General features: G+C 42.4%; 1 protein-coding gene across 1 annotated transcript; it reads left to right on the forward strand.

Moving 5' to 3' along the window:
• The first annotated feature begins 7,893 nt into the window (after positions 1 to 7,893).
• LOC132394569 (radiation-inducible immediate-early gene IEX-1-like) lies at positions 7,894 to 24,231 on the forward strand. The gene is made up of 2 exons (XM_059970868.1): positions 7,894 to 8,073; positions 21,117 to 24,231. The coding sequence occupies exons 1-2, from the start codon at positions 7,894 to 7,896 to the stop codon at positions 21,390 to 21,392; spliced, it is 456 nt and encodes a 151-aa protein (XP_059826851.1). The 3' UTR covers positions 21,393 to 24,231.
• Positions 24,232 to 24,383: the final 152 nt, after the last annotated feature.

Below are 24,383 nucleotides of genomic sequence, written 5' to 3' on the forward strand. Positions count from 1 at the left end.
GCAATGTGATTGACAGCAGGACTGAGACAAATTGGAACAATGGGCAAAAAAAGTGGCATATAGTGTTGGGAAATGAACAACAATTCATCTTGGTAAAAGGAACAATAGCGTGGACTACTATCTAAATGGGGAGATGGTTCAAACATCAGAGGTGCGGAGGGAGTTAGGAGTCCTCATACAAGACTCCCAGAAGTTTAATTTACAGGTCGAGTCTCTGGTAAGAAAGACAATTGTATAATGTTGGCATTTATTTCAAGGAAAATAGAATATAAAAGCAAGGAAATAATACTGAGGCTTTAGAAGATACTAGTCAGGTCACCCTTAGAGTATTGGCAACAGTTTTGGGCCCCATATCTTAAATAAACAGTGTTATCATTAGAGAGAGTCCAGAGGAGGTTCACGTGGATGATTCTGGGTTAGCATATGAAGATTGTTTGGCAGGTTAGGGCCTGTACTCATTGGAACTTAGAAGAACGCAGGGGGATATCATTGAAGCCCACCAAAAGTTGAAAGGTTTAGACAGGGTAGATGTGGAGAGGATGTTTCCTAAGGTGGAGGTATCCTGAACTAGAGGGCAGAGACTCAAAATTGAGGGGTGATCTTTTAGAAGAGAGGTAGGGGGGATTTTTTTTAGGCAAAGATTAGTACATCAGTGGAATACTCTGCCAGAGACTGTGGTGGAGGGCAAGTCTGTGGGTATATTTAAGGTGGAAGCTAATCATTTCCTGATTGGTCAGAGCATCAAAGGTTATGGTGAAAAAGCAAGTGTATGGGGTTTAGTGGGATCCGGAATCAGCCGTGAGTGAATGGCAGAGCAGACTCATACATCTTCTTCTCAAATACTTCATGGTTCACTTTTTAAGGCGGGAAGAGGAGTGGCATTGGCACATTATAAAAGAATGTATTCAGTTCTTAGTACAATAAATAGTGATAAAACCATATCTCAAAACAATAAATTCAATATACTTTGGGAAATTTATGTCCAACTATACTCAGCATCACCACATTTTTTAAAAATATGATTTTGAGTTATAGTTGTTTGCCATACTCCAAGTAAACAATCAGAATCAGAGCTCAGAATCTGGATCAGGTTTAATATCACTGGCGTATTTCATGAAATCTGTTGTTTTGCAGGTGGTACAATGCAATGCAAAACAAAGCGATTGTGCCATGCCTGGTGAAAGGAGCCATTGAAATAAATCTAAAGAAAAAGAGTTTAACAAAAACAAATGCCTCACTCTAAGAACTGGAACTCAATGGTAAACAAGGTAGGTCAGCGGAGACCTGATTGGATGAGGACTAACCAATCAGGAGGGATGGACGATGGGGGCATAAATAGCACCAGACTAGACATGCCCTGGCATCACCCCTAATGAAGATTGTAGAGCTTGTCATCGAAACATTGACTAAAATTGATATCTGTACCCAGATGGAAGCCTGAGAAGACAGACAGACAGACAGACACACACTATTATAAATACAATAGTACAAAAAAAGCGAAAAATGAGAAAAATAGTGATGTAATTAGTGCACATAGGTTCATTGTCCATTCAGAAATTTGATGGCAAAAGGCAACTTATTTATTTATTGAGATACAACATAGAATAGGTCCTTTCAGCCCTCCGAGCCACGCTGCCTAGCAACCCCCTAATTTAATCCTCGCCTAATCACAGGACTATTAACACTGACTAACTAACCTACTAACCAGCATCTCTTTGGACTGTGGGAGGAAACCAGATCACCCAGAGGAAACCCACGCGGTCACGGAGAGAATATGCAAACTCCTTGCAGGCAGCAGCGGGAACTGAACCCAGGTTGTTGGTACTGTAAAGTGTTGTGCTAACCACTATGCTGCCATGCTGTTGCTAAAGAAGCTGTTTCAAAAATCCCAATAGGTTGAGTTAAATATATTTTTGAAGAAACATATTGCTCTATACCACCCACAAAATAAATGTTGTGATCACCTTACACAAAAACTAGCTCAGACTATAAAGGTAACAACTTTCTTGTGATAACAATTAACATAAAATGGCCAGATTCAAGAGGTGTAACACCTGCTACAGAAAAACTAAGAAGCTTCTAGAAAGATAATGAAGCACTATTACTGGAAAATCCACTTAGCAATGATACATATACATGCTCAGTGGCCATTTTATTAGATACACTTGTACACCTGCTTACTAATGAAAATATCTAATCAGTCAATCTTATGGCAGCAACTCAATACATAAAAATATGCAGCCATGGCCAAAAGGTTCAGTTACTGTTCAGGATAAACATCAGAACGAGGAAGAATGTGTTCTCAGTGACGTTGTGGAATGATGGTTTTTGCCAGACAGGTTGGTTTGATGGTCTCAGAAAATGCTGATCACCTGCAATTTTCACACAGAACAGCCCCTAGAGTTTACAGAGCATGATGCAAGAAACAAAATACATCCAGTTCTGTGTGCAAACACACTTTATCAATGAGAATGATCAGAGGAGAATGGCTAGACTGGATGGCATCAGTAACTCAAGTGATCACTTGTTACAGTAGAGGTGTGCAGAAAAGCTGACAGGAAGGTGACAGTGACTCAAATGTTACATCATGTTCAATCTTGCAGTGGATGGGCTACAGCAGAACACTGCAAAAATAGACCCAGTGGCCATCTTATTAGGTAGAAGAGGTCCTAACAAAGTGGCTACTGAGTGCAGATGTTCATATAAAAATACAAGCAGGCATAGGAAAGATTAAACTCCTTGAAACATAACAATTTCATACACTAATCTGATAGATGGTTGGCTTGGAAAACCCGTCTTACCTTCAACATTATTATTCCAAGCAAACTCATCACCAAACTCTGTATCCTGGGAGTTAATGCCTCCCTCTGCATCACAGATTTCTGACCAGCATAATGCTATCAGTAAGAATAAGCAGCAAAGGCTCTGCCACAACGTTGTGTCATCAGCTCAGCGTCTGTACGCTCAGGACTGTTTAGTCAAATTCTACACCAGCTCTATCTGCAGGTTTGCTGATGATATCACTGTAGTGGGCCGCATCTCAAATAATGCTGAGTCAGAGGACAGGGAGGTGATAGTAACATGGCAACACCCTTCCCCTGAATGTCAACAAAAGAGGTGTTCAATTGCCTGACAAAGCTGCGCACATGCTCTTGTCTACATTGGGGTTGACAATGAGAGGATTGAGAGCTTCAAGTTCCTAGGTTTGCACGTCACTAATTACTTGTCCTTGTTGAGACAGTCCTGGTCCAACCCTGTTGATGACACAGTCAACACCTGTACTTCCTCAGGGAGCTATAGAAATTTAGTACGTCTCCACTGACTCTTACCAATTTACATCCATAACAGCTTTGGATGAGTACTGCTCTGCGCATGACCGCAATAAACTGCAGAGAGTTGTGGATACAGCTCAGCACATCACAGGAACTAGCCTCTTCTCCATGGACTCTTGTCTGTACTTCTCACTGCCTCAGTAAGACCATAAGACTGGAGCAAAATTAGGCCAATTGGCCCATAAAGTTTGCTCTGCCATTCAATCATGGCTGATCCTTTTCTCCCCTCCTCAAGACCATTCCCCATGCTTCTCTCCATAACTTTGATGCTGTATTCAATCAAGAGCCTTAAATACACCCAATGACCTGGCCACCACAGCTGCCTGTGGTAACAAATTCCACAAATTCAGCACCCTCTGGCTAAGGAAATTTCTCTGCATCTGTTTTGAAAGGACATTCCTCTTTCCTGACACTGTGCCCTCTTGTCCTAGACTCTTTCACCATGGGAAACATGCTTTCCATTTCTACCCTGCCTAGGCTTTTTAAGCATTTGAAGGGTTTCAATGAGATCCCATATCATCCTTGTAAATTCCAGCCAAGTATAAACACAGTGCCATCAGACATTCCTTGTATCCTTTCATTCCCAGAATTATCCTAGTGCACTGCCTCTGAATCTTCTCCAATGCCAGCACATCTTTTCTTTGATGAGGAGCCCAATGTTCACAATACTCAAGGTGAGGCCTCACCAGTGCCTTATAAAGCCTCAGCATCACATCCCTGCTCTTGTATTCTGGACCTCTTGAATTAAATGCTAACATGGCATTTGCCTTCCTCACCACCGACTCAACCTGCAAGTTAACCTTTAGGGTGTTCTGCACGAGGACTCCCAAGTCCCTTCGCATCTCAGATTTCCTCGCCATTTAGAAAATAGTCTGCACATTTATTTCTACTACCAAAGTGCATGACCCTGCATTTTCCAACATTGTATTTCATTTGCCACTTTCTTGCCCATTCTTGTCCTTCTGCAACCTACCTGTTTCCTCAACGCTATACCTGCCTCTCCACCAATCTTCACATCATCTGCAAACTTGACAAAGCCATCTATTCCATCATCTAAGTCATTGGTATACAGCATAACATCCAATGTAATCAAAGACCCACCCACCCCGGACGTTCCGTCTTTCCCCCTCTCCCATCGGGCAGAAGATACAAAATTCTAAAAACATGTACCACTGGGTTCAAGGACAACTTCTAATTATCAGACTGTTGGATAAACCTCTGGTACAACAAGATGGATTTGGCTACAGAGTCTACCTCTTTGTGAGATTGCACTTTATGGCTTACCTACACTTTGCTCTTTCGGTACCTTTTACACTTCTTCCTACATCATTTTACCTTTTTTTAGTCCAATGCACTGTGTAATGATTTAATCTATATAAACAATATGCAAGACATGATTTCTACTGGATCATGTGACATTAATAACCCTGCACTAATAGGTGTTTTTTTTTTGGAAGGTATATGCTTTCTCCTCATTTCTACAATTGAGTGTTAGGTACAGGAGCCTGAAGGCCCATTCTCAGTATTTTAGGAATAGCATCTTCCCCTGTGCTGTCAGATTTCTGAATGGACAATGAGCCCATCAACACCACATCACTATTTGTCTTTTGCACCATTTATGTATATTAGAAACATTGAAACATAGAAAGTCTACAGCCCTTCACCCCACAAAGCTATGACGAACATGTCCTTAACTTAGAAATGACTAAGGGTTACCCATAGCCCCCTATTTTTCTGAGCTCAATGTACCTGTTCAGGAGTCTCTTAAAAGACCTTATTATATCCACTTCCACCACCGTCACCAGCAGCCCATTCCACGCACTCACCACTCTCTGAGTAAAACGCTTACATACTGTACCTACTTCTAAGCACCTTAAAACTATGTCCCCTCATGCTAACCATATCAGCTCTGGGAAAAAGCCTCTGACTATCCACATGATCAATGCCTCTCATTATCTTTTACACCTCTATCAGATCACCTCTCATCCTTCGTCTCTCCAAGGAAATAAGTCCAAATGCACTCTATTCTCGTAAGGCATGTTCCCCAAACCAGGCAACAAATATTGGTAATCTTTGTCATTTTTATGTCTGCAAAACAACATATTTCACAACATATGGCGGTGATAATGCCAAATTATCAAGTCTATTTAAAGCAGAGGTTGGTAGTTTCTTGATTAGTAAGGCATCAAGTTTATGGGGAGAAGGAACAGAGGTAATAAATCAGCCATGATTGTCATCGTGTGACCAGACCCAATTCTAACTCTGCTGCTCTGTCTTATGGTTTTATAATAAACCGAATTCTGATTCTAATTACTCTGGATACTTACTACAAATGTTGCTGGCAAGACCAAAGATTTGCACAGGATTATTGAAGCGTGACTAATATTTCAAGCAACTCACACAAAATGCTGGAGGAACTCAGCAGGCCAGGCAGCACCTAGGAAAAGAGGACAGCCAATGTTCTGGGCCAAAACCCTTCAGCAGGACAAGATTTCTGGGATTTCCAGCATCTGCAGATTTTCTCTTGTTTCTAATATTTCAAATCAAAATCCTGTTTCTTAGATATACACCTCACCCATCCCAACTGTTTTTATTAACTGTACTGCATCATATCGACAGTGAAATGAATTTTGATTACAGATTGGATTGCTGTATCCCCACAATGGAAGTGTTGTCAATGGCACACATGGCAGCAAGCTGTTGCAAGTAGGAGAGCTGCCGCCAGCACGGATCAATCACTACCTCTGCTGCTGTCCGTGTGGAGTCTGCATGCCCTTGCTGTGACTGCATGTGTTTCCCGCTGACCTCCTTCATCTCAGAAGGTCTTGTGCGCCTGTAGATTACATGGCTGCTGCCAATAAAACCAAGCACATCAGGGAGGAGTTGATGGAAATGTCAAGGAGAATAGATTACTGATAAATAAATGGGATTGACATGATTTAATTGGGAATTTGGAACTGGTACAGACTGCCCTACTAATCCAGCAAGGAATTATACTGGGAGGCAAAATATCTGATTCAAATTGTGAAAACTGCAGTGTAGAAGAGACACACCTCCAGGACAATTTCATTAGTAGCTCCTTTCCAGACCCATGATACGGTCCAGGCCATTTGGCCCCATAATGCTGGTACTAGCTCATGGCACAGAAGCAGACCCTCCAGTTCACCAAGTCCACACCAAGCTAGTAGATTCAGAATCAGATCATTGTCACAGACATAACCTCAGGGTCACTTTATTTGGTACCTCCTGTACCCAAGTGGTCACCAAGAGTTTGTCCCTGGGCTTCTGCCCACTGTAGCCCTTCAGAGGTGACTTTCTATACACTTTTGTTGTAACCAGGGGTATTCTGAGTTACCTTTGCCTTCCTGTCAGCTCCCGGCCTTCCTCCTCTGACCTCTCTCACTGACAAGGTGCTTTCACCTACAGAACTGCCACTCACTGGACTATTTTTGTTTTTCACACCATTCTCTGTAAAGTCTAGAGACTATTGTGTGTATGAAAATCCCTGGAGATCAGCAGTTTCTGAGACATTCAAACCAATAACCATTCCAAGGTCAGTCAATGACATCACATTTCGTCCCCAATCTGATATCTGGTCTGAACAACAACTCAACCTCTTCCCCTTCTTCTTTTGTGCTAATAGTGACTGGCACCTATCAGGAAAGCACATTACCATCAACTGCTATAATGGAGCATGAAGGAAGTCACAGCATCGACGCCCGACTCCATGCTTGTTATGCATTGTGTTGCTGCCAACGAATTGGCTGATTAGATGATCGCAATAACGAGGTGCAGAGGTGTACCTAATAAATTGGCCACTTAATATATGGTGAAATTTGTTGCTGTTTTGTGTGTCTATAATAGTGCAAAACCGGGGTTTGATCTGACCTCCGGTGCTCTGTCTGTGACTGCGTGGGGTTCTTCTCACCTCACAAAGGTCGACAGGTTAATTTGTCACTATAAATTGCCGCTGGTGTGTGGATGAGCGGTATAATGGGTGGCGATGATGGATTAGAATGAAAAGGGATCGATTTCAATGGGTTAAAATATTCAGCATGGGCCGAATGGCCTGTATTTCTCCCTGTGTACCACTAGTACCACAGGATTACTTCGCAGTTTGGGAGCTCGGGAAATTCGACAGATGCCGGAAACCTTCCGAAACACACTGACTGTTGGACGAACCTACCAGATCAGGCATCATTTTTTGGGTTGTGGACTGAAACGCCAACTAGCCACTTCCTCCACAGACGCTGCCCAACCTGCAGGTTCCTCCAACATTTTTGTGTGTTTTCTGCGTTTCACACGGGTTTATGCGGAAGGAACCTACCTTGTTGGAGCAGAGGCTGGTGATTGTGTAAAGGAGGCGGGGGTAGTGGTACGTGTGCCGGTAAGTCGTGAAGAATTCCGGAGAGGACACGGGGCACCCAAGGACTGACCAATCGGCGTCTCCTTCGCTGCTGTTATCAAGCTAGTACATATAAAAGGTGCTATTAGCAGTGTTTAAAGTAATCGGTGGTGCCGTGCCGCTTTGTAGGGCAGTACCTGGTTGATAAGGTCACTCATGTATTCGACGGTCGCCCCTGTCAGCGTGCCGCTGCCCAGTCAAAGGAAGCTTCTCAACGACCTGGGCACCCGGAGGCATACTGAACCCGAGGTATTCACTTTCGACCGAATCCCGGAACTCAGGTATGGGCGCAGATGCAAGAGGAAGTCACTGAAAGTCCTTTATCCAATTTACCAGGTAAATATCCCACTGCAATAAGACTAGTGTAAAGCTGAAGAAAAAAAAGTGATTTGGGTTTAACTCCCGCCTGAAGTGGTTTGAATTGAAATTGATTTAAAACGACCATTGTCACTATTTCAATGTATACAAGGCAATTTATACAGGCATCTGTTAGTCCCGTGAGACCATGGATTTGTGCCTTGGAAGGTTTCCAGGGCACTGGCCTGGGCAGGGTAGTATGGGAGACCGACAATTGCCCAAGCTGCAAGCCTGCCCCTCTCCACGCCACCGATTTTGTTCAAGGGAGGGGCACTAGGACCCAAGCAGCTTGGCACCGGTGTCATCGCAGAGCAATGTGTTGTTAAGTGCTTTGCTCAAGGACACAAACACGCTCTCTCAGCTGAGCCTCGAACCACTGACCTTCAGGTTACCAGTCAACACAGACAAGGCAAATAAAGCTGATATTTAATCGTTAGTTAGTTAGTCGTGTGTGGGAATGTTAACTTGCTCAAAACTATTTTAAAGATAGAAAAATGTTTCTCTTCAGTGCATAACACTGAAATAATGGTTGCTTCAAATCTAATACACCATATAAACATAATCTATGCAATTATAAAATCAATCTTTAAAACAAAATGTGCAAGTAACTGATTGTGGCTGTATCTGCATAAGATTAGCTTGTACATGGTCTGTATGTACATCCTGAAGTTCGCTGCAGGAGTATCTGAACAGAAATGAAATGACAGTAACTGGGCAAGAGGAACACTTGTGAATCAGAATCAGGTTTACTATCACTGGCAGGTGATGTGAAATTTATTTATTTAGCAACAGTTCAATGCAATACATAATGTAGCAGAGAAAATAACAAATAAACTAATTGTATATATTGAATAGATTTTTTTGAAAGTGTAAAAAAAACAGAATCTGTATACTAAGTAGAAGGGCATGCGGCCAAGCCTCCATGAATGTTTAATATACACAAGGGTTTCTGCAGATGCTGGAAATCCTGAGCAACACCAAAAATGCTGGAGGAACTCAGCAGGCCAATTAGCATTTATGGGGGGAAGAAGTACAGTTGATGATCTGGTTTGAGACCCTTTGCAGGACTGAAGGAAAAATGTTGGGGAGTGGATTTGAAAGGTGGGGGGGGGAGGGGGATAGAACCACCAGGTGATAGGTGAAACCTGGAGGGGAGGGAGGAAGTAAAGAGCTAGGAAGTTGATGGGTAAAAGAGACATGAAGCCCATGGAAGAAAGGAGGAGGGAGGAGCACAAGAGGAAGGTGATGGGCAGGCAACGAGATTACATAAGAAAGAGACAAGGGGATGGGAAGTGAAGGCATTACTGGAAGTTTGAGAAATCTATATTGCCTATCAACTTCCAAGCTATTTACTTCATCCCTCCCCTTCCAAGTTTAACTTATTGCCTTATGTTTATCTTTCCTCTTCTTCTCTCCTCCCACCCCCCAACCTTACAAATCTTTTCCTTGGCTTTTTTTTCTCCAGTCCTGCTGTCGTGTTTTGATCTGAAATGTCGACTGTACTTTTTTTTCCCCCATGGATGCTGCCTAGCCTACAGAGTTCCTCCAGCATGTTGTGTGTGTTGCTTGGAATTCCAACATCTGCAGAAGTTCTCTTGTTTGTGAAATGCTGGAGGAATTCAGCAGGTCAGTCAGAATCCATGTAAAATAAATATACAGTTGATGCTTTGGAATGAGCCCATCATTGGGGCGTCATCCACTTATTTTTGTGTGATGATTTTGTTGCTTTTTGAAGCTGAAGCTTTGATTTCTTACAAAGCTGTCAAAAGGGATGTATACCTCTGGGTGCCTTGGTACACTATGTTGCATTGGCCTATTATTATGCGTTCCAGAGTTTTTCCTAAAGCTCTTCACGTGACAGTACTTTTTGAATTGTGTGTAGGCGTTGTTGGGTTTAGTATGGATTCCCCACCACAGATGCTGGCCAACCTACTGATTTCTTCCAAAAACACTTGTTAATCTGGATGGGCTCAGATTAAGCCTAGCACAATGAAGGTTGGGCAATTCATAACACGAATTAAAGTACAGGATTAATTTAATGGTCTCTAAGTTTAATTAGAGACTATTAAAGTTAAGCACGCCAAATTCCTGGGAGTACCTGTCACAAATGATCTCACCTGGTCCACCTAGTTTCACCTCTCTGAACAAGAAGGCACAGCAGCATCTCCACTTTCTAAGGAGATTGAGGCAAGGAAGGTTCCCCACCCCTCCCATCTTAACTGCATTTTACAGGAGCACCACTGAGAGCGGCCTGAGAAGCTGCAACCCCATCTGATACGGGAGCAGCTGAGTGTCAGAGCTGAAGGCTCCACGAAGGAAAGCGAGAACAGCTGAGAGGATCTTGGGGATGGGGGTGGTCTCCCTACCATCCTTTGGAGATATTATCAGTTGTGCTGCATCCTCTGGATTTTTTTCCATCTGGCAGGAGACTCCAATGCATAAAAACAAGAGTGGGCAGAGTGTGAAATTGTTTCGTCCCTCAGGCCATTTGGCTTCTGAACTCCCTGCTGTATCATATTCGAAGTGTTGCTGGTTAATCTGTTCTGTACCTTACAATATATAAGTTATGCACTTTATCCATCTGTAGATTTCATTCTTGCTTTCATAAGTTATTGTGTTATGTGTATTTTGTATACACCCTGGTCTGGAGAAATGCCTCATTTGATTGTACACATTAATATAGTTAAATGACAATAAACTTGACCTCAGTCAAATCTCAGAAAAGATTAACTTTAATGTTAACTAAAATGCCCTTGAACCAGATGGAGAACACACATAAAATACTGGAGGAACTCAGCAGACCAGGCGGCATCTATGGAAAAGAGTAAACGGTTGACATTTTGGGCCAAGACTCTTCATGTTCTGCTGACAGGTTGACATAAAGTGTGATGTGTATGTTTATGAACAACAGTGTACTGTTACTGGCACGATTATAGTAAAACGAGCAGTTGTATAAATACATGGAACAGCAGCAATAAATTTGGGCCTGAAGAATATTCAGATATGGTATATGTATGCTGGGTGGCAGTAAAGCGTTACTAAGTTTAGCAGCTAAGGGAAAGGTGTTGCCCAGCCTGACCGTTCTGATTCTCGTACTGACAAACCTTCTGTCTCGTAGCCAGTGGTCAAGAGATTCTGGGAAGGATAGGAGTGGTGTTCAACAAGTTGTTTATGGTAATTGCAGCAGTAGACAACTTCCTAAATTCCTGCTTCCATGGACCCATAGAATAGTACAGCACAGTTCAGGCCCTTTGGCCCACAATGTTGCGCCAGCCCTTAAACCCCACCTCCCACATAAGCCCCACCTTAAATTCGTCCATACACCTGTCTAGTATATACCTGACTCTGCCCCATAGCCCTCTATTTTTCTAAGCTCCATGTACCTATCTTAGTCTCTTATAAGACCCTATTGTATCAGCCTCTACCACTACTGATGGCAGTGCACCCACCACTCTGTGAGGGGGAAAAACTTGCCCCTGTTATCCCCACTGTATCTGCTTCCATATACCTGACTCAAGTTCTTCCAAGAACTTGAAGGAAAAGGCTATTATGGGCTGTTTATCCCAACATAATAGTACCAAAATGTTGAAATCTAATATAAAGGGTTGAGAGGACATGTTGAAATTGCCTTTAGCATGGATTGTGAAAGTGTTCCTCAAATATTTTTGAGACTGGTTCCTCTTTATTCTGCCAGTTAGTGGGTATGGTCAGTTTAAACTTTCGGTAAAGTGGCACGTGATGGTATTAAAATTAGAATGCCTGCAAAAATACCAGTGTTGGCTTGTGGATTGGTTAATGGTCAGGTTATTTTCATGATTTGTCTTGGCTAAGTCAGTCATAGATTCATAGAACACAGAAATCTACAGCTTATCACAGGCCCTTTGGCCCACAATGCTGTTCTGACCATAAAACCTACTCTTGGGGAAAAAAAACTTGCCCCTGGTATCCCCACTGTACCTGCTTCCAAGCACCTTAAAACCATGTCCCTCACGTTAGCCATTTCAGCCCTGGGGGGAAAAAGCCTCTGGCCACCCACAAGATCAATGCCTCTCGTCATCTTGTACAACTCTATCAGGTCACCTCTCATCCTCCATCACTCTAAAGGCAAAAAGGCCAAGTTCACTCAACCTATTCTCATAAGGCACACTCTGCAATTCAGGCAACTTCCTTGTAAATCTCCTCTGCACTCTGTCTATAACTTCCAAATCCTTCCTGTTGTGAGGTGACCAGAACTGAACAAGTACTCCATGTGAGGTCTAACTAAAGTCTTGTATAGCTGTAACATTACCTCATGGCTCTTGAACTCAATTCCACAGTTGAAGGCCAAGAAATCGTATGCCCTTACCCTGTTAACCTGCGCAGCAGCTTTGTGTGTCCTATGGACACGGACCACAAGATCTCTCTGAACCTGCAGACTGCCAAGAGTCTTACCATTAATATTATATTGTCTTCAAATCTGACCTACCAAAATGAGCCACTTCACACTTGTATGGAGTTCAAACCAGATGCTAATTCTCAGCCCAGTTCTGCATCCTATCAATGTCCTGCTGTAACCTCTGATAGCCCTCCAAACTATCCATAACGTCCCCCAACTTTGTGTTATCGGCCAAATTACTATCCTACCCTTCTAGTTCCTCATCCAGCTCATTTATAAAAATCACTAAGAGGGGTTCCAGAATAAATGCCCATGGAACACTACTGGTCACTGACCTCCATGCAGAATATAAGCCATCTACAGCCACCCTTTGTGTTCTGTGGGCAAGCCAGTTCTGGATCCACAAAGCAAGGTCTCCTTGGATCCCATGCCTCCTTACTCTCCTTACTTTCTGAATGAGTCTTGCATGGGGAACCTTATCAAATGCCTTACTGAAATCCATGTAGACTACATCCACTGCTCTACCTTCATTAATGTGTTTTGTTACATCCTCAAAGAATTCAATCAGGCTAGTAAGGCACCACCTACCCTTGACAAAGCCATGCTAACTATCCCCAGTCAGATTATATCTCTCCAAATGCTCATAAATCCTGCCCCTCAGGATCTCCTCCAACAACTTGCCCACTACTGAAGTAATTATCTCTGGTCTTTAACTTCCTGGGTTATCTGAATGTTGCAATCAAATCCACATCAACTTCAGTTTGCACTTAGTTCCACATTCTCACCACCCTCTGAGTGAAAAGGTTTCTCCTGTGTATTTCACCTTTTGCTCTTGACCAATGACATTTAGTACTCATCTCACTCAACCTCGGGTGGGGGGGGGGGGGGGGAACCTGGTTGCATTTACCCTGCTGATACACCTCATTATTTTGTATACCTCTATCCCCATATTTTTATGTTCCTAACCTATTCAAACTTTCCCTGTAACTGAGGTCCTCAAGTCCCAGAAACAACTTTGCAGATATTCTCTCTACTCTTTTTCAGTCATGTAGCTTTCCTGTAGGTAGGTGATTAGAACTGTGAAAATACTCTAAATTTGGCCTCATCAATATTGTATACCATTTTAACAAAGTAACTCAACACCTATAATTGTTTATGAAGGCCAATGTACCAAAAGCTCTCTTTATGACCTCATTCACCTGTTGTCGTTTTATAGTACATGATGGAGTGTTTTCCAAAAGATATAGGCTGTGAGGGAGTATAGAATAGGTAAGGAGAGGCAGACTGGGCTTCTTAGAAATGAGTGGGGAGTTTTCAAGTGGGGAATCTTCAAGTGCATTGGGAGAAGGGAGAGAGTACATGGGTATGTAAATCCACTCTGAAAGCAAAAGTGTTTAGACCTTTAATGACGATTGAACATGAGTGCAAGTGTTGTTTCAGGCTATCTGGTATGTGTGCATGGTTCTGACCTCCCTACTTAAGAAGGAATACAATCCTATCTCTCCAAAACTCTAGGGAGTTGGCAGAGGGTTGTTTAAAATGTATGGATCAGATTCCAAATGTTGAGAAGGGTGAATGTGAAATGTACACACTTCTAAAATGAACAAGAAAGGTACAAACTTTGAAAAGGGTGGATCGGACAGACCTAGTGGTGGAGACTTCTTCTGGCTTAAGATGTCCAGTTGCAGTCTATTATAAACACAAGGAAAGTCTGCAGATGCTGGAAATCCAAAGAATGTGCACAGATTGCTAGAGGAACTCAGCAGGCCATGCAGCATCTATGGAAAAGAGTAAACAGTCAACATTTCAGGTCAGGACTGGAAAGGAAGGACAGAAGTCAGAATAAGTTGGGGGTAGGGGAGGAAGAAGCGCGAGGTGACAGGTGACTGGTGTGATGCATTGAATTTCCAACGTCTTCAGATTTCTTGTTTATGATTGGCTACTCCATTGCAAAGTCTCTTTGAGGGATGACAAGTTTAAAACTTCTCTTCAGAAGTTCAGTGAAATCCTCTCTCACTACTTGTCCTTTGATCCCTGCTGCCCTTTGACTCTTCAACCATTTGCTCACCCAGACCTACCACCACAGTCATGTATCCTCCCTAGGAATGTCTTCACTTTTTCTCCTCCCACTCTCCCAATTTCACCTATCGCATACCAGCTTCTATTACTTCCTCCCCTCACCTGATTCTGACTTCTCCCCTTCCTTTCCAGTCCTGCTGTGGATTCTCGGCCTCAAACATTGACTGTTCACTCTTTTCCATAGTTGCTGCCTGGCCTGCTGAGTTCCTCTAACATCTTGTGTGTGTTGCTGCATCCTCTATTATTGCTTCTCAATTAGAATAGATTGGGTGTTGCATCTTATAGAAGGCTGCAGCACTTGTCATTTTCATCTTCGTAGTAGATGAGCAACATACAAAATGCTGGAGGAACTTGGGTCAGGCAGCACCTATGGGTGTGGGGGAAGCAGTTGAAGTTTCAGCTGGTACAGGAGAGAGGAGATAATCGATCAGAGTTACAGGGAAGTTGTCACCCTGAAGTTGCTGGAGGTGGGTAGCTGGGCGATGGTCAGGAGAAATGGAAATGTGAATAAGCCGTTAGCACAGAGAACCCATTTGGCTATTTCCCTCAATATGTAAACATTTTTGGATGCTTTTGTGGGGGATGACCTCCCAGTGGGTTGCCGTAGAGACCAGGTTAATGGCAGTGAGCTTGGCTCTGTGGTGAAGAGGGGACCTAGTAATAGGGGACTCAATAGTTAGAGGAATAGACAGGAGATTCTGTGAACATGAACAGGACACTTGGAGGGTATGTTGTCTCCCAGATGCCGGAATCAGAGACATCTCTAATGCCCATAGTGTTTTGGAGGAGAGATAGCAGCCATGTGCTTTTGGTACATATTGATACCAATGACATGGGAAGGAAACGCAATAAGGTCCTTCCAAGAGAATTTGGAGAGAGGCAGAAAGCTGAGGAGCAGGACCTCGAGGATAGTAATTTCTGGATTGCTACCTGTGTCATGTCATAGTGAAGATAGAACAGGATGATTTGGCAGGTAAATGCATGGCTGAGAAGCTGGTGCTGGGAGCAAGGCTTCAGGTTCTTGGATCACTGGAATCTCTACTGGGGGAGGTATGACCTGTTCAAAAGTATTGGGTTGCACTCGAACCTGAGAGGGGACCAATATTCTTGTGGGCATGTTTGTTAGAGCTGTTGGGGAGGGTTTTAACTAATTTGGCAGGGGGTATGGAACAAGAGTTAAGGAACTCAGGATAGGATGGGTGGTAAAAAGTAAAAATAGCATGCAGTCAGACTGTCAGGAAGGGCAGGCAGATGATGGCAGATAGTTGCAGCAAACAAGGTGAGTATCATACATTGGGGATGCAAAATCAAAAAGGATAGCAAATGCAGTACTCAAGGTGTTGTATCTAAATGTATAAGGTGGACAATCTTGTTGCACTATTACAGATTGACAGATATGATGTTGTGGCCATCACTCAATCATGACTAAAGGATTGTTGTAGTTAGGAGCTGAATGTCCAAAGTTACATGTTATATCAGATGGATAGGAAAGTCGGCAGAGGGGGCTCCAGCAAAGAATGGCATCAAATCATGACATAGGATTGGAAGATGTTGAATCTTTGGGCTGTGTTAAGAAACTGCAAGGGTAAAAGGACCCTGATGGCAGTTATAAAGAAGCCCTCCCAACAATAGTTGAGATGTGGACCACAGATTACACAGGAAACAGAAAAGGTGTGTCTAAAAGGAAATAGAAAAGGTGATAGTTGTGGAACATTTTAACATGCAGGTTTATTGGGAAACTTGTGTTGGTAATGGATTTCAAGAGTGAATTTGTTGAATGCCTACAAGATGCCTTTTTCAAGCTGCTTGTATTGAGTCTACTAGGGGATCAGCTATTCTGGATTGGTTGTTATGTAATGAAGTTTAAGGGAGTTTAAGGTAAAAGAACCCTTGTGAACCCTTGGTTCACAATATGATTCTATTCAACTTGAAATTTGATAGGGAGAAAGTAATCTGACACAGCAGTACTTCAGTGGAGTAAAGGAAATTAGTGGTATAAGAGGGAAGTTGGCCAAAGTAAATTGGAAGGGGTGACAGCAGAGCAGCAATGGCCCGAGTTTCTGGGACAAACAAAGAAGGTGCAGGACAGTTGTATTCCAAAATGAAGAAATACTGAAATGGCAAAATAGTACAACCATGGCTGATAAGGGAAGTCGAAGTTAATGTAAAAACAAAAGGGCGCATGCAACAATTAGTGGGAAGATAGAGGATTGGAAAGCTTTTCCTTGGAATGGAAAAGGTGAAATATGAAATTGGCAAACTATATTAAAGTGGATAGTAAAAGTTTTCTGAAGTATATTTTTTTTAAAATGAGATGAGTGGATATAGGACCACTAGAAAATGAGGCCAGAGAAATAATAACAGGAGACAAGGAGCTGGCAGATGAACTAAATGAGTATTTTGCATCATTCTTTACTGTGGAAGACGTGAATGAGCAATATTCCAAATGTATGTGAAGGAAGAGAAGTGAGCGCAGTTACTGTTACAAGAGAGAAAATGATCAAAGCTGAAAGATCTAAGGGTTTGTAAATCATTGGAGCCTGATGAATTGTACCCAAGGGTTCTAAGATGTAGCAATAGAGATTGGGGAGGCATTAGTAATGATCTTACAAAAATCATTTGACTTGGGTATGGTGCCAGAGGACTGGAAAATTGCAAATGTCACTTCTCTCTTTGAGAAAGGAGGAAGGCAGCAGAAAGGAAATTATAGACCAGTTAGCCTAACCTCAGTAGTTTGGAAGATTGGAGTCGATTGTTAAGGTTGAGGTTATGGAGTACCTGGTGTCACAGAGCAAGATAGGAAAAAGTCAGCATGTCTTCCTTAAGGCAAAATCTTGCCTGATGAACCTGTTGGAATTCTTTGAGAAGATTACGAGTAGGATAAATAAAGGGGATGCACTGGATGTAGTATATTTGGACAAGGTGCCACACATGAGGCTGCTTACCAAGTTAAGAGCCCATGGTATGACAGGCAAGTTACTGCATGCTTGGAGCATTAACTGATTAGTAGGAGGCAGGGAGTGGGAATAAAAGGATGCTTGTCTGGTTCACAGCAAGTGACCAGTGGAGTTCCACACAGGTCAGTGTTGTGACTACTTTTTATGCTGTATATTAAAGATTTTTTAGATGATGGAATTGGTGGCTTTGTTGTCAAGTTTGCAGATGATTAGAAGATTAGTGGAGGGGCAGGTAGCGTTGAAGAAATGAGTAGGCTGTAGAAGGACTTGAACAGATTAGGAGAATGGGCAAGAAAGTGGCAAATGAATTACAAACATGAGGAAATCTGCAGATGGTGGAAATTCAAGCAACACACACAGAATGCTAGTGGAATGCAGCAGGCCAGGCAGCATCTATAGGGAGAAGTACAGTCGACATTTTGGGCCGAGACCCTTCGTCAGGACTAACTGAAAGAAGAGATAGTAAGATTTGAAAGTGGGAGAGGGAGGGGAACATCCAAAATGATAGGAGAAGACAGGAGGTGGAGGGACAAAGCTAAGAGCTGGAAAGTTGATTGGCAAAAGGGATACACAGCTGGAGAAGGGGAAGGATCATGGGACAGGAGGCCCTGGGAGAAAGAAAGGGGGAGGGGAGCACCAGAGGGAGATGGAGGACAGGCAAGGAGTGATCGTGAAAGGGGCAGAGAGGGGGGTAAAAAGGAGAGGGGAAAAAATGGGGGAATAATAAATCAGGGACAGGGTAAGAAGAGGAGGAGGGGCATTAACAGAAGTTGGAGAAATCAATGTTCATGCCATCAGGTTGGAGGCTACCTGATGGTTTTGTTCCTTCAACCTGAGTGAGGCTTCAACTTAACAGTAGAGGAGGCCATGGATAGACATATCTTCCTGTGGATTAGAAAGAAAGGTGGGAGAGCATAAAACAGAATAAGAAATGGCAGAATGGGGAGGGATACAACCTGGCTATTGATTGAATCCAGGTGAGAAGCTGGGATGTGATGGGTGGATGAAGTAAAGGGCTAAAGGAGAATCAGAATTGGGTTTAATAGAAGTAGCATGTCATGAAATAATTTTTTGGCAGAGGTGCAGTGCAATACATAATAATAAAAAAATAAGACACATATCAGCTATGCAAAAAATGGAGGTTGTATTTGTGTTCACTGTTTGTTCAGAAACTGTTGACAGAGGGGAAGAACCTGTTTCAAACATTTGAGTGTCTTCAGGCTCCTGTATCTCATGGATGATAGCAATAAGAGAAGAGCCCTCATTATTATTGTAGGGCAGGAGATAGTTGCCTTTGATCCCACTCCACCTGGTTCAGGAGCAATTATTATCCCACGACCATTAGATTCCTGAATTGATTCTTCAACATACAGTCCTGTGCTCAGCATTTTTTGATTTGCACAGTTCAAACTTCAAAGTAAATTATTTATGTATGCCACCATATAAGTGGATTCCAGTTAATTGGATAAATCAGTAGCTGCTTACTTGGGACAACTCGTAAAAGAACAAACAGATCGAAAATAGCCATGATTCACTGAATTCCTCAGATATTGGTTCCCAATTAAATTTGATATACTGTAGTTTTGGTTGTGTTCTTAGTCTGTATTCATTTAAATACATAATCAGTTAATCAAATAGAAGTTTCTTTTTTTTGTATACCTTTTTATATATATATATAAAAAAAAAAAATTCCATGAAGCTTCAGCTAATTGGGGCAGCCACTTAATTGTGCCAAAATGTACCACCCTCCCCGGTCTGGCAGAACTAGTCCTCGCCCACAATTTCTCCTTTGACTCCCCACTTACTCCAAAAATCAAGGGATAGTCATGGGCACACACAGCTACAGCTGTCTTTTCTCTATGTAGAGCAGCCCATATTCCAAGCCATCCCTAATAATGCTCCCAAATCTTTCTATTCTCCATTGATGACTGCATTGGAGCCTGTGCTAAGCATATCAATTACATCAGCTTTGCCTACAACTTCCACACTGCACTTAAGTTCACTTGGTCTTTTCTGACACTACCCCCCCCCCCCCCGATCTGACTCTTTGTCTGGATACAAACTGCTGATATATTTTGTAAACCTACTGATTTCCCATGGCTATCTTGACTATGTGTCTTGCCACGCTCCTTTCTCTGTAATTTCTCATGTAAAAATGCTATTCCCTTTTCTCAGTTCCTTCATCTCTGCATCTGTGCCCAGGATGAAGCTTTTTTTCTAAGACATCAGATGTCCTCCTTCAAAGAACAGGATTTCCTTTCTTCCACCATTGATACAGCCGTTGCCCTTATCTCCTCCATTTCCCAGACATCTGTGCTCACCACATCTTCCCACTGCCTTAATAGAGATAAACAGCATCCTGTCCTTATCTACCATCCCATGGGTCTCCATGAATAACACCGGTCTCTGCAACTTTTGCCGTTTTCAATGGGATCCTACCACCAAACACATCTCCACCTCTTTCCTTCCCACTCTCTGCTTTCTTCAGGGATTGTTCCCTCCAAGATCCCCTGTCTGTTCATCCCTACCTGCTAATCTCTCCCCTGGCATTTATCCCTGCAAACAAAAATGCTACAGCAGCCCATCTGGGCCCAAACAGTCCTTCCAAGTGAGGTAACACTTCAGCTTTGAATCTGTTGAAGTTATCTATTGTATCTGATGCTCCTGATGTGGCTTCTTCTACATGGGTGACACTAGTCATGATTTGGGGCAGAACTTTGTTGAGTAACTCCACTCCATCTGCCAAAAGTGGAATTTCCTGGTGGCCAACCATTTTAATTCCTATCTCCATTCACATTCTGATATGTTGGTCTATGGCCTCCTTTGCCACAATGTAGAGCATCACCTTGTATTTCATGTCCAACCTGATGGCATGCACATTGATTTCTCCTTCCCGTTTATATATTTAAAAAAAAAAAAAATTCCCTCCCCTTCCCTCTTCTTACCTACTCTGGTCTCTTGCCTCTTCTCACCTGCCCCCTGGTTCCACTCCTTCCCTTTCTCCCATGGTCCACTCCTCCTTCCAATGAGATTTCTTTTCCAGCCCTTTACCTTTCTCATCCACTTGGCTTCACCTTTCACCTTTTTAGCTGGTCCTCATCCTTCTCACTCCCACTTGTATTCTGGCACCTTCCCCTTTCCATTCCCGCCCTGAAGAAGGGTCTCGGCCTGAAACATCGACTGTTTTGTTCATTTCCATTGCTGCTGCCTGACCTGCAAGTTCAACCAGCAATTTGTGTGGGTGTTGCTCCAAAATGTACTGGTCCAGATTTGTCCAAGTTAATGGGAATCCACTGCAGCTGAGATCAATTTCCTTGCAGCCATTCACAGTAGAACAAAGGAAGACAATAGTCACTTTGGACTTTGGTTGTTAGTCTTTCTGTATAGTTTCGTAAATATTATGGCATTTTTTCCTGTAAATTTTGTAAAATGAATCTCAACAATATATATGGTAACTTGTTTATTTTGGAAATTTAATTTTAACTATAAGGAATTTGATAGAAGTTCTCCTGGGATTATTGGAAGTGTAGAACCCCGTAACTGGTTGACTTGTTTGTGGTAGACCATTTCCAAGAACCTTCCATTAACTCTGTTTCTCTTTGGATCCCCAGCCCCGGAAGACTGTACCTGCTAAGAAGGATGTTGCAAAGAGACTTCTGTTTCTCCTGCTCTCCATTGTTGCTCTGCAGGTCCACCTCACAACAGAACAACCCGATGATGTACTTGTGGTCTCAGAGGAAGTGACTGTGGAAACTGGCAGTGAACTCTCCCTCCCTGCCTGGCTGCTTTGGATGCCTTGTTCCACTTCAGCTTTGCTTAAGACACTGATACGAGTTGAAGTGAATATTACCTGTCCAAATGGCCATCCAGCCCACATGAGCACTTGAGGGCTCAACTTTAGGAGCAGCTGTATAACATCCAGTTGTTTACTTGGAAATCGATCTCATAACCTGAAGCAGAAATTCAACTGTGGGAAAATCTCATGGGACTGAAGTTATGAACTTTGAGGACTGGGAAATTGGGCTAAGCACCACAGAATGCAAGCCTTTGGATTTGGCTGACTTGGACTTGCCAAAGGTGGGGTGGGTGGCAGGGGGGAGAAGAGTGGCTTTGTTCCAGCCAGAGCCTCCTGTTGGCTACAAGTACAAGGTTATAAGTGGGGTGGGGGTGACAAGATCAACTATTTTATACAAAAAAGCAGCTTCACTCTAAAGATATCCATGAAATAGACATTCATGTTGTAATTCTAAAATCAGATGATACTTTGCTGCCACCTAGAGTATTAATTTGCCACCGTTTTAAGGATTTTGTTAGAGGTTGCAGTGTTAAAATTAATATAGCCAAGAAACACGATGTGTATTTTAATGCTCATACCTTGTGGTTTGCATTGCATCTTGTCCTGATTTTATTTTTGAGCAAGCTTTTGCTTGTAACCCTTCTATAAGGGATCTGGGTGTTCCAGTCCATGGCTCACTGAAAGTGGCTGCATGTAGATAGTGGCAAGATGTAACATGTTTTCCTCACTAGTTGAACTCAAGTCAGAAAGTTGCATTTTTTTTTAAACAAGCTATGGGATTGGCTTTGTTTAGTATCATAGATGGCCAGCCAATTATAGGAAGAATGTATAGACTTTCAGGGTGCAGAAGTAGTTTGGGTGCTGCCTGGGTTAGCAGACATATTCTATGAGAGGATGAGTGGATTTGGGTTTTCTCTGGAGTGAACAGGGCTGAAGGGAGACCTGGTAGATGTTTATGATTGAGGCATGGATGGCCAGTATCTTTCTCTGGCTGAAGGCTGATTCTGGAGTGCATTTAAGGTGAGGGGCCAAGGTCAATGATGTGCAGAACTGGTGTTGAGGTGAGTGGCTGGAATGTCCTAGTTGCAACAAGTACAGTAGCTGTTTATGACCTTGGAGTTCCTGAATCTGCAGAAAATGGAGGGATGTGGACCATGTATAGGTAGAAGAGAATGCTTTAGTAGGTGTTTAACTAGTTCGGGTCCACAGATCCCTCTGTTATTGGGCCCATGGTATAAAATAAGATCAGGAACCTCTAAATCATTTAACTATTCTGATGGGGAAAAATGAGGGTGGAAGGGCTTGTTCCTGTATTCTATATTGAATGAGATCAACTCTTGGAAGTTTCCATGATACATATTGTGTAATTGGTTAACTGAGAATTGGGTAATTTGCAATCTTAATGCTAGTATCTAGTTTGAGATGTAAGGTAGCTGGTTGCCCTTTAAAACTCTGGTGGAAGTGGATGAAGAAAAATACTTGATGCACACCCCACCCTCCCAATCCGCTCATTATGGTTTAAAAATCCAATTTCATTCCCTCGGAGCAGCTAAAGAGGTATTTCTTTTTCGGCTTCAGAGACCCAGGTTCGTAAGTCAGGAGCAGAATTGGGCCATACAGTTGATTCAGTATGCTTCATCATTCCATCATGGCTGATTTATTATCCAACTCAACCCCATTCATCTTCCATTCTCCCAGTAATCTTTGGCCTTGCTATTCAAGAGCCAATCAATCTCTGCTTTAAATATACCCGATCACCTGGCCTTAATTCCACAGATTCACCACCATCTGGTTAAAGAATCTCTGTTCTAAAGGGACCTGCTTCTATTATGAGACTGTGTGCCCTCTGGTCTACTATAGAAAGCATCCTCTCCACTTCCATCTTCTCTAGGCCTTTCAACTTTCAGTAGGTTTCAATGAGGTCCCCTCTCGCTCAGTGCTGGCAGTGTTGAGTTTGTGTTCTCGCTGTAACTCTTGGCTTCCCAAAAAATCATGCAGCTGATAAGTTGATCACAATTGTGAGAAATTCTGCAGATACTGGAACCCTTGAGTGGTAGAATCTGGAGTGTTTATTGATGTGGGGAGGAGTTCAGTGGGAAAAATAGATGGGGGGATTTGAGTTGACATGGTCTTGTCCTGAAATGATCTGCTATTGAGGGAATGGAAAGGAGTGCTGTTGGTGGACCTCAATGCATAAAGAAGAACAAGACCATATTTCAACTTGAAGTCTCTGCTTGGAAACAGGGTGGTTCCTAGTATCCATCACAATAATCTGTGTTTCCCACCATACTCTGCACTTGAGGATGTAAGATTTTCATTATGGATTTTGACTTTTCAGTAATGCACTGGAAGTATAAGTGAGGTTGATATAACCAAAAGTTTGAGTATTCCTGGAAATTATTTTAATTTGAATGTTCTATTTGTCTATTTTTTTTGTTATCATATGATTGAGTTGACATGGCAAGGACTGTTTTGGGGCAGGGGTCAAGTGTGTTCACCACTAAGGCAAAAATGACAACCTCATTAGTCATCTGTCACAATTGGGTTTGAGAATCCTGAATTTGTTCAAGAAACTAGTTCCTCTTCTTAAAATACCCTCAATCTTTCCCAATCAACTTCCGTTTAGAGTTCCTGTTTGTAACACGAGCCATGGAAATTTTTGTAAATTAATACTTGGATATCAACTAATGCAATTTTAATTTATTCAGTGTCATGCCTTGAGTATTTATTTGCATATTTTGTAGTATACAGAAGAATCTTTTTTAAAGCTTTGTTTTGAAAGTAATTTCATTGAACAATGATGGTAATTAAATTTTCAAATAATAAAACTGTATATTTTAAAAATTGTTTTAGTTTCACCCTTTTCTGTACCTAAATAAAAGGGTTAACATGTGAGAAGTGTTTGATGGCTTTAGGCCTGTACTTGCTGGAGTATAGAAGAATGGGGTGGGGGGGGGGGGGAGAGAAAAAGAATCTTATTGAAATGTATTAAATATTGAAACTCCCAAATAGTGAATATGAAGAGAATGTTTCTGAAAAATGAGGGTGTCTAGGACCAGAGGGCAGAGTGTTAGAATAGAAG

Source organism: Hypanus sabinus, chromosome 5 (genome assembly GCF_030144855.1).
Source record: "Hypanus sabinus isolate sHypSab1 chromosome 5, sHypSab1.hap1, whole genome shotgun sequence".
NCBI classification, from domain to species: Eukaryota; Metazoa; Chordata; class Chondrichthyes; order Myliobatiformes; family Dasyatidae; genus Hypanus; species Hypanus sabinus.

Bases quoted from the DNA above. Each gene is read 5' to 3' on its own strand.
- LOC132394569 (XM_059970868.1), top strand. From the start codon at position 7,894: ATGTATTCGACGGTCGCCCCTGTCAGCGTGCCGCTGCCCAGTCAAAGG. The intron at 8,074-21,116 runs GTAAATATCCCA...TTGGATCCCCAG, and splicing joins TCCTTTATCCAATTTACCAG to CCCCGGAAGACTGTACCTGC.